Raw genomic sequence first — 11,188 nt, forward strand, 5'->3', positions numbered from 1 at the left:
CTTAATAAATATCCTGCATTTATAACTCCTTTCATCTCGGAAAATTACTGCATGCTTTGCAAACTATGGATTTGAATCTATAAACCCTTAATCACCCAAATGGTCTCACTGGCATTATGGGAACTATTTGCATGATTTAAGGACAACTCATGTGAGTAAGGGTCACAAATTCTGGATGAAGAAGGGAGGGGGTGTCATACTTGTATAGAGAGAATGGCACACAACAAATTGCACAACAATAGGATGGGTCTCAATTTTCTTCAGGGACACAAGACAAACTCCTACACTTTTGGAAATGACAAGAAATTTGTAGATGTCCACACAGACTGGACAGGCCCTCGGATTAAAATCATATAAAAGACTGAACCACCTGTAGTAGCCTGCAAGGGACTTATTTTATCTGCCTCCTGAAAGTTGAAGGGCTGAGTCATCCTCACTTTGCATTTAAACTTGATGTTAGACCATAAAACCATTCCCATTCAGCAGTGAGAGAAGATTCATATGGAAGAATATTTATTCTAAATGCAAAAAAATATTCAGAACTAAACAGACACCAATCTGAAATCCAGTAAATTCAGAAACATTTTTTGCAAGACTAGTTTCTCATTGCAACACCCAAATAAAATGCACAATTGCCCTAAAGGTAACCTACCTCCTCTGAAAAGGAGTGTAGAAAGAATTATCTTTAGAATTATCAACAAAGTGTAGGGTTTGGCAGTAACTCAATCCTTTAACAGGATTACAGGTTCTTTTAGGAAAATGAGAACATATTATAGAAGACAGTCAAACATGTGTTTTTCTGAAGACTGACCTGTGATGAGTTTTACATTTCCATATGTGTATATGCACAGATCACTGTGCCAAAAGTACGGGAAGCCATTAGCAAGTTTTGGAAATAAGTCTTCTATTGTGCATTTAATTTTTTTTAAGTTTGATTTGTTTTCTGTTTGAGCAAATTGCTAAAAAGTAGGAAATTGTTACAGGAATATGTGGGTTCTCTGTGTTTCAGTGATTTTGTGGTGATAGCACAATACTGATCTCATGTCACATGTATTCTTGCAATATCCCCCCATATACAAACACACAAATTTGTTCATGTAATAGAACCTGAGATTTCTGACTTTGCTAATCTGAAAACCCAATTATTTCTCTCTAAAGAAAAAAAATCTAATTCTTTTCACAATCCATTTACTATCACACTCTTAATAGCAGAGTTCTTTTATTGTTATTTTAGCTTGAGGATGGCGCTATGGCAAACAGATATAAAATCAGTCTCTGTCCCAATGGCTACGTCTACACTGGCCCCTTTTCCGGAAGGGGCATGTAAATTTCACGAGTCGTCGTAGGGAAATCCGCGGGGGATTTAAATATCCCCCGCGGCATTTAAATAAAAATGTCCGCCGCTTTTTTCCGGCTTTTAAAAAAGCCGGAAAAGAGCGTCTAGACTGGCCCCGATCCTCCGGAAAAAGTGCCCTTTTCCGGAGGGTCTTATTCCTACTTCGAAGTAGGAATAAGACCCTCTGGAAAAGGGCACTTTTTCCGGAGGATCGGGGCCAGTCTAGACGCTCTTTTCCGGCTTTTTTAAAAGCCGGAAAAAAGCGGCGGACATTTTTATTTAAATGCCGCGGGGGATATTTAAATCCCCCGCGGATTTCCCAACGACGACTCGTGAAATTTACATGCCCCTTCCGGAAAAGGGGCCAGTGTAGACGTAGCCAATGAGTTTACAATCCAGAAGACAGAGTGAGGTGTACATATGGGACTGTTAGGCCTCATCTCCCTTAGGGAAATGCTCAAAAAATCTCCTAGAACAGAGAGGGCCTTAGTAACATCTCCTATTTTTTAAGACTTTTATGAAGTACCATACAAACCACTTACTAGAATAAATATAATTTATAAAACACTCATTGGACAATTGTCCAAATAAATGAACAAAGCATATTTTGTGATGCATTCAGACTTCTAGTTGCTAGTTTATCAAGATAATAAAAAGTGTAGTCTTTTGTAATGAGTCTCCAAGTCAGAGTTGTGAATTAGCAAGGTTCTTGCTCTCTGTATTTATCTGGCACCTATCGCCCTATTTGGCCACCTTGAACAATTTTGAATAATTATGGTTTGTATTATTATAGCACCAAAGAGCCCTCATCACTGTCCAGGACCACACTGTGGTAGGTGCTGTATAGACACAGAACGAGTACAGGATACAAAAACACAAATTGAGATTTGCGGTTACATAGATAGTAATAAAGGTTGCCAATCAGTTTGAATTCAACTACTAGCATCCAACACTTTAAGCTTGTGCTAAACATCTACACTTTGCAGCATTATATTGTGTTGTTTATAAAGTACACTGTAAAACCCTCTCGGCATCTGGCTACATAAGTTTTTGCTAAATACTATGAAGTGCAGTCTTATTCCGCTTTAGTAGTTGCATTGTCAAAATCTAGTACTTGTAGTAACTGACTGGCTGATGGATCTCAGAACCACTAATAGGAACCACAAAATATTTCACAAAGAAAACCTTTACATATTTGATGATTGGATGATTAGCATTACTGGAATGCCTAACAAACCACAATGCAGATAATAAGCATCAAATTAGTTTTGAAACTTCTGTCATTATACATACATGTACATTTCTCTCTCAGAAAACATCATTCCACAGATAATAAAAAGCAGTGTTTCAAATATCAAGCGTCTATTCCAAATTTAAGGAGAGATTTAAAGTGCACATTCTTGTACTTTAAATTGTATAATATGTTTGTAAATTTTACATGCTTGAGTTTTTAAAATAGATTTTGGTGGGGAAAATAAAGCACTGAAAAGGTATTTTTTAGGTATTGCCCTGTTCTTGAAAACATGCTACATTATCCATGTAGAAAATCCGTGTAGTCAACCTGTGGAACTCCTTGCCCGAGGAGGCTGTGAAGGCTAGGACTATAATAGAGTTTAAAGAGAAGCTAGATAATTTCATGGAGGTTAGGTCCATAAAAGGCTATTAGCCAGGGGATAAAATGGTGTCCTTGGCCTCTGTCTGTCAGAGGCTGGAGAGGGATGGCAGGAGACAAATCGCTTGATCATTGCCTTCGGTCCACCCTCTCTGGGGCACCTGGTGCTGGCCACTGTCGGTAGACAGGATACCGGGCTAGATGGACCTTTGGTCTGACCCAGTACGGCCGTTCTTATGTAAAATGCTTCAAGTAATCCCCAGCAGTTCTTTATAACTAAAAATGATTTCACTGTCTGCGTGTATTACACATACAGTAAGGACCAGTCCAAATTTCTGCTCGTACACAAAAGTACGATTGTTGCACAACAGTACCTACTTGCACAGAACAAATAGTGATTGTGCCTTTATAACATATAGGCACAAAGACAATGTCTCTGCTCCCAAAGAGTATACAATCTAATATTTTGGCCTTCTGAATAGGTAAAGTATGTCAGATTTTCCAACTGACACTGCTAGAAAAGCCAGGTTACCTGGAGAAATCCATTTTTCCAGTAGGGTGGGTTTCATAGAAATCCATCGGATCTTGGTCCTATAGCATGTAAGATGCTTGTAGTATTTTAAAAGAGTTTTTACGAATCTGTGCATCAAAGTGTAATACTGCCAAAGGCCAAGCCCAGCAAATCTCTTTAAAAGCCCACAATGTTCAAGTCATTAAAAAAAAAACAACGGAGGTGTGCGTCGAATAATTATGTCGCAGTTAGTGCTGCTCAAACTTCCTCCAGCCCTTGCTCTTAAATCTTCAAGAAAAAGAGAAAAAAGCAGCCCACACAGCGATTCTGTAAGATCCAGCATCAGAAAAGCCCATCGACACGAGCGCTGCGGGCGAGGTGAATGGGTCTACTCCCCCCTCTGCACTTCTGAAGGCTGAAAGAGGCTCCTCCTGACAGACTCGGGCTGTTTGCCACACTCAGCATTTAAAGAGAAGTGGAGGAGGAGGAGGAAGAAGATTATGGTGACCAACGCCTCAGTGCAGGTGTCGAGTTTCAAAGCCAGACGGTCTTCTCCAGCATTTGATTAGAACAGAAAGTGGTGGAGAGAAGAGCGAGAGTCCAGAACTAAACACTGGACGGAACTTCGGACACGACACAGCTGGTGACCAGCTGACCCTCCTAGCCCCCCTCAGCACAAGCGGGCCAGGCGAGATCCCCTCGCTGCACGTAGACAAGGAAGGGGGTGGATGATGGGTCCCAAGATGCAGGCTCAAGCTGGGAGGCCACGACAGAAAGCTCTGGGCGCCTCCGTGGCTAACGCTACCTGTGACCGGGATAGCACCATTTAAAGCGGGGGCAGGGAGCGGGCGGATATTATCGGGCAGGAGGCATCGGATGTAACGCAGGAGGCTGATTTACACCAGGCAGCTCAGAGAGGCGCCTGACCCAGGGGCCTGGGAGGGAGGAAGGAGTTTCGCTACCTCGCCCCCCCGGCAGCCGCAGAAACAGGTGCTCCGGCCAGCCAGCGCGAGCACACAGTCCCGTGCCTGGGGGATACCCCCGGGATCCGCCCGCGTGCGAGGAGAGGGTCTGCTCCCCCGGCCCGAGGAGGGTTGGGTGCCCGGCTCCGGGACGCCCAGCAGCAGGCGGCGGCTGACGCTAACCCCCAGCCGGTTGCTGCCACCCCTCTAGGGCATCGTGCAGCGCGGGCCCGCCCCTCCCGGCAGCCCCCAGGACGGGAGCGCCCCAGCCGGCGACGGGGCCGGTCGAGCCCGCCCGGACTCCTCACTCACTTGTCGTAGTCTTGTGTCATGTCTGGCAGCCAGCGGGTGGCAGAACTGGCCCGGCGGGTTGGGCTGGGACGGCGGCTGGTGGCGGCCCGGGCAGCGGGGAGGGGGCCAGGCCGGAGCAGCGCGCAGCCTGCCGCACAAACGGGTTTTGTCGGCTTTTCTGGCTCGCTCAGGTGGCTCCGGGACCCGCAGGTGGATCGCACCTGTGGCCCGCCTCCCATTGGCTCGCAGCGCCCCCGTGGGGGCGGGCCCAGCTGCCTTGGGAGACGCCTGATTAGGCGGCTCGAGGGAAGGGCGGGGCTTGGCGGCGTCGCGGGTTCTAAATGGAATCTCGGTGACCAGCAGCTGGGACCCGCTTGCTGGGCAGGGGATGCCTGTGGAGTCCTCCTACCGCCCCTCCCATGACAGCACCCAGGGGGCGCTAACTCGCAGCCCGCCCCGTCCACCAGAGACCCTTCCACTCCCTTTGCTCCTCACCTGCTTCTGCTGCAGCCTCAGCTCTGCCCAGACCTGAGCTGGAGAGCAGCAGACGGTACCGGGTCTGATATCCTTATGCTACCACACAGGTGAGAGGACACCTAGCTATGACAGAAATGGGGAAGGAAGAAATTGGGTAGACCCTCAGCCTGCTCGGCAAGCCCTGGTCTCTGCAGTATGGGGCCAGGACTTGTTCCAGTCCCTATTGGGCACTGTCTTCCAGGGAGTCTTCTGTTAAACTGTGAACTGACTGAGTTATGATTCCTTGCTGTTTGCCTTTTCTCTGAACACTGGGTATACAGAGGTGTTCTCCTGGTAGCAAGTCACTTTTTCCTTGAAAAACAAAACCTTCTCCCACTAAAGCCTTGGTTTAGTCCACTCTACATCCTTCTATAATTACTTGAACACTTTGACAAAGCTTGTTCCACAATGTTTTCTGAAGTTTTCCCACCAGAGCAGTAGGGTAGCTCAAACCTGGCCTGAATAGACAAGTCTTCTTGTCTTCACTAGACTCTTACATTGTGTAAACCAACACATCTCCTTAAAGGTCCTGTTCTAGCACAATGCTAACAGATAATCCGTGTAGACAGGAACCTTTACAGTCAGTGTAGACAGGAACCTTCCTGTCAGCTGTTAGTGGGTAAATCTTGCTGGGATCCTGTCTTCCACAGAAGACAAACAAATTGAGTAATGGACCTTTTATTAACTCTTTCACTAGGACAAATAGTGGTAGGTAAATTGTGGAAAATACTTGGTTAAAATGCAGCATAAGGTGGTATAAAGCAAGCACTGAAGCATCTTTTCTGAAGAAAAAGAATTATTCTGATCTCTACTACTGGTATCAAATCCAGCACACTGTCTAGCCTTCAATGCCACAATTTCAGATTTACAGTAATAAAAATGATTTGAAACTAGAACAACCTGTTACATGGCCTTTCCATCCACAGGCAGCACCCACACAGCTTGTGTGGGGAGGTAAAAGTCTGTCATTGAGCAACCCCTTCAGCAAACCCAGAGATGGTGCTGAAGAACTCTTGATAGGCTGGTCCAATAGAGGGCATTTGGAGATGGTATCACTTAGTGTAATGTTCTTGGTGGACACTGGTAAGGAGACATTTAATGTTAAACACTTCGCCAATATGCAACTTTGCCTAGCTAAACATGCACCTCCACAATCCCAGCCAAATTCATTTTTATGTCATAAAAGAGGAGAGAAAAACATAGGTATTTGGAACAGAGGCTGTCTGTTCTGTGTAGAATGAAGCCCCTAATGCAAAGTCCTTGACTAGACAAAGATCCCAAGGCACTGCTTCAATTACTAATAAATAAATGTGTCTCATTGGACCATAGATTCCCATTCTTCCCCCTCACTCCATCTTGGCCTCAGTCATTTACTGTTCTGCATGAATTCCATCCTTAAAAAATTAGTCTACAGGAGATCCAGAAGAGACAAGAAATGAGTGAATTCTGCACATTCTGTCAAATCATGTAATAACCAAATTAATTACACACCCCATCATAGAACAGTGCTAGAATAATCTGGCACAGAAAAAGGGAAAGTTTAAGACAGAACTAGAACCAAAGCAGTAATAGCTTCAAAGCCTTCTTGAGTTTCACCACTGATGCAAACAGCTAAATATATCTGTATATCCAAAAAGGTTCATACAAACATCACCTCTGAGGTTATATCTACACTGCACACCTTACAGCAGCAAAGCCAACAAAATCAGCACCGATGAGAGATAGTAGCTTTGTCAGTGGAAAAGCATATTTCTTCAGTGGGAGGGGGCTGTGTGTTTTTTCACACCCATGACCAACAAAAAATGTACTGATAAAAGTGCAGCATAGACATAGCCTGATACATCTTAAAGCTGTCCTGAAGGACTAGAGGAGGGAGGCTGCTTGTTTGGGTTACAAGCGTAATGAAACTCATGCAACAACAATGCTATCAGTCATCCATCAAGATGCTTCAGATAGCTATTGTAATTTAAAGAATGTGTACTAAAGAAGGTCTCTCTCTCAGGTAAAAGTCTCTATACTACTTCAAAGGACATACTCTAACACAAAACCTGTAGAAAGGCAATGCAACCAATCAATGGAAACATGAGATTGAAGGGAACAAATCCTCACTAAGGGCCTGCGTCTGGGATGAGTTTACCATCCTCTGCTTCTATTGGCTCTTTTGAAACTAGCATTCTAGTAACCAACATTCGTATGAGCAACAAACATCTAAAATAATCTTGAAAAGTATCGTAACCTCAGACCCCAGGCTTTCAAAATGAATGATAAACTGCATTAGATGGCCCCTTGTGCCACAAAATAAGTCTGCTTTATTTTTTGGTGAAAAAACATCAACAAATATTCCCCTTTTACAGCCCAGAATAAACAGAAGATAATTGCGTACAGTTTTTATACAATTCAAAGTTAGAAGCTTAGGGAGAGATTTTCAACTTTCTAAGTATTGTGTATTTTTGCACTGCTCATTTTTTGTTCTGTTGAAGTCTTGGAAGTGCACAGATTCAAATTTCATTTGAGTCTATTCTCCTTTTGCTGCTTATGCATAACTCTTAATAAATACTCCCCTACATGGTGGATTTTATATGGGTTCAGTTCAGGCATGGTGTGGGAGTCAGGCATCACTCTCATTTACAACATGTCTGAATTGCTAAAATCCCATTGAAGTGTCACATATGTGCTGCATTTCTTTCCGAATAGAATGTTTATCAGATTTGTTGTTTGTTTTTAAAACTTTAAATAGAAATTCCTACCTTTTTTAAGGAAATGCTCTTCTTGCCCAGTTGTTTCACTGATGGCAGTCCATTTTGGTTAGATCTACAATTGAAGCTTGAGGCTGATTCCCAGCTTAAATAGGCATTGGCACTATTGTGCTAGTGCACCAAAAATAGTAGTATAACTGCAGGAACAGCGTAGCGGTGGCATGGGCTAGCCATCCCAATTACATATCCATTAGGTCAAGGCCAGTTTGTATTCGCAATGGCTAGCCCTTGCTGCCACTGCTACTGCAGCTACCCTAATATTTTTAAGCATGCTTGTTCAGTCACATCTAGTACAAGCATGTCTACTGGAGCAGGGGATTACGCTCCTAGCTCCAAGTGGAGACATAACCTTAGTGATACTGCATTTACTCCCATGGTGAGGAGACACAACGTTACAAATCTGAATTGACACAACCCGCCGGTCACAACCTACATTTTATGATACCTTTGTAAATACATCTGCAGTGTCACTAAGAAGGATTGCATAGTCACTAATGCAAGAAGTATAAGCACATTTGTTTGCAAAGGGGTTACATCGTAAAGACCCGGTCCTGATTCTCCACACCCCGGCATCTTGTACAATAAGTTACACTTGTGCAAAGCGGTGTATAGTCTACATTTTGAAAGGAGACTCTCTGCCCTGTGTTGATTGGCTGTTTGCTTCATCCTCCCTCAGCCCCCTAAGCAGACCTCACTCCTCAGCCTCTCAATCTACTTTTGCCCCTCATGCCTTCTTTACTTCCTCTCTTATTTTTCTGTCCCTTTCACCCCCTTGCTCTATTTTCCCCTCTGTATAGAAAGTCCCCTCCTAACTGAACCCCACCCAAAATTAAAAGAAAATTTTTGGAATTTACTTACCATTTGCTGCTGCCACCCTGACCATTTTGCTTGTGCATCGCACTGCTCACCCAGTCCCAGCGTCTGTATTGCCTGTTCAAATTAAAAGAACTTCTGGGGAAGGAATATCTGCTACAGGGTTTGTACAGTACCTACCATAATGGGACACCACCTTAATAAACAGAAAATGATAAAATGTTATACCCACTTTGAAAAGGTACTGCTACAAGGTACAAGACAGTGGAGAATCAAGTTCACAGTGCTTTACATATAGTCTGTATGACAATGAAGTTCTGCCCGTAGGACAGATCCCACATTAGGGGTTGCCAATGTAGGTGGTTAAAAAAAGTGCTAAATTTTCCCCAAGCTCCTTTACAGAACACAGGAAGGATTTTAGCACTCCGTACAGTTTGACTTCCTGACCCTTTGGCAAAAGCTTCTTCCCCCTTCCTGAAAGAGGCCGATAAGGTTCCCTGTGGCATGGATTTGGAAAGGGAAACACTGAGTTTGGATCCCAATTCCCCTCATAGCTAATCTCAAGGCAGAAGACTGGAAAGGAGGGGGAAGTGCCAAAGCACTGAGGTTCCTACGAACACTGGGAAGTAAGTGAGTGCAAAGACAGAAAGGAGGAAGGTAAATGAAAAGTGAATAAGACATGGAGACTCGGGGAATGTGGGATGGGAGAAAAGAGAAAATAAGGAAGAGACAAGATGGCAGAGAATGGGTAAGAAAATAAATTAGCATGGAATTAAACTAAATGAAAAGTAAATTTGTTCTATGACTTTCCCATTTTTTTTCAAACTTTGTATATTTCTCCTTTGTCTTTTATAGGCATCCTTTAAGGAGTCGATCTGTTATTTTAAACGCATTCTCACATACCCACAACTGAAACAGACTGAGCCAGGCTCCACCAGTCTAAATTAGTCTTGATACAGAAAAGGGGTATAAACACTTTTTATATTGGATTTTTGTTAATTCAGTTCAGTCTAGAGCTCTGTAAACAGGAAAGAATTTGGCACGGTAATCACTAAATGTTTCTATTGGCAGTCTCTTTAAAGTTTATACACTCTTCCCATCCACACATAAAAGTGCTCCCACCTTTGCATTGGTGTTTCATCTGCCCTTAGGATGAGACTTGCTTTATGTTTCATGGTCCTCCACTATGTCAGCTTCTATTTTTGCAGGGTTAGTGTGGAAGGAGATTGTATCATTGCTGACTTTTCATAGCCTTCTACTCATTATTTAGTGTTCTTGTCTAATCACCACACATGGTTGAGTTGACCCAAAGCCACTTACCTTTACTCACAGCCGTGTACACTATAGATCTCAGTTGCAAGTCCATACCCTGGTGTGACACCATTTAGCCAAGAAATAGGCAGAAATGGGCATCATCTAGAGCATCAAGTCATGCTATAAGACAACAAAAAGGGTCTAGATTTCCATGACCTCGAGAAAAGAACATAAGAACGGCCATACTGGGTCAGACCAAAGGTCCATCCAGCTCAGTGTCCTGTCTGCCGACAGTGGCCAATGCCAGGTGTCCCAGAGGTAATGAACCAAACAGGTAATGATCAAGCCATCTCTCTCCTGCCATCCATCTCCATCCTCTGAAAAACAGAGGCTAAGGACACCATTCCTTACCCACCCTGGCTAATAGCCATTTATGGACTTAACTCCATGAATTTATCTATTCTCTTTTAAACCCTGTTAGGGTATGTCTAGACAACATGGCTCCATCGACAGAGCCATATAGATGAGTTTACTAGACATAGGAAAATGAAGCGGTGATTTAAATAATCGCCGCTTCATTTACATCAAAATGGCCACCGCGCTGTGCCGATCAGCTGCTTGGCGGCACAGCGGGGCAGTCTGGACGCACTGCGGTCAACAAGAGAAGCCCTTGTGAAATGAGGAAAACCTCATTTCACGAGGCATCCAGACTGCCCCGCTGTGCCACCAAACAGCTGATCGGTGTTTTGATGTAAATGAAGTGGTGATTATTTAAATCGCCGCTTCATTTTCCTGTGTCTAGTAAACTCATCTACATGGCTCTGTCGATGGAGCCATGGAGTCTAGATATACACTTATAGTCCTAGCCTTCACAACCTCCTCAGGCAAGGAATTCCACAGGTTGATTATGCGCTGTGTGAAGAAGAACTTCCTTTTATTTGTTTTAAACCTGCTGCCCATTAATTTCATTTGGTGGCCCCTAGTTCTCCAGTCCTTTCTCTCCATGATGTAATGATTCTATCAAAAGGGGCTCAAGTCCAGCTCTGACTGGGCTGTGAAACATATCCATGTTTGAGAAGCTACATTAAATCCCAGAGCCCATCTCTCCATTCAGCCAGATATGCTACTGGTTCTAAA

The 11,188-nt window shown here is 43.8% G+C and overlaps 1 protein-coding gene across 3 annotated transcripts in view; it reads right to left on the reverse strand.

Annotated features, from left to right (window-relative positions):
• The window catches only part of GRHL1 (grainyhead like transcription factor 1), a 61,277-nt gene extending 56,352 nt beyond the window's left edge, over positions 1–4,925 (reverse strand). The window contains exon 1 of one of the 3 annotated variants that reach the window (XM_075923510.1): positions 4,734–4,925. In XM_075923510.1, the coding sequence (XP_075779625.1) occupies positions 4,734–4,753 (20 nt within the window). In that variant the 5' untranslated portion in view covers positions 4,754–4,925. Of the gene's footprint in view, positions 1–3,480; positions 4,635–4,733 lie in introns of those variants that run through there. The other 2 variants (XM_075923509.1, XM_006123606.4) reach the window with 2 other exon arrangements.
• Between the last annotated feature and the right edge of the window lie 6,263 nt (positions 4,926–11,188).

The sequence above is a fragment of the Pelodiscus sinensis genome, chromosome 3, assembly GCF_049634645.1.
Source record: "Pelodiscus sinensis isolate JC-2024 chromosome 3, ASM4963464v1, whole genome shotgun sequence".
Taxonomy (NCBI): domain Eukaryota; kingdom Metazoa; phylum Chordata; order Testudines; family Trionychidae; genus Pelodiscus; species Pelodiscus sinensis.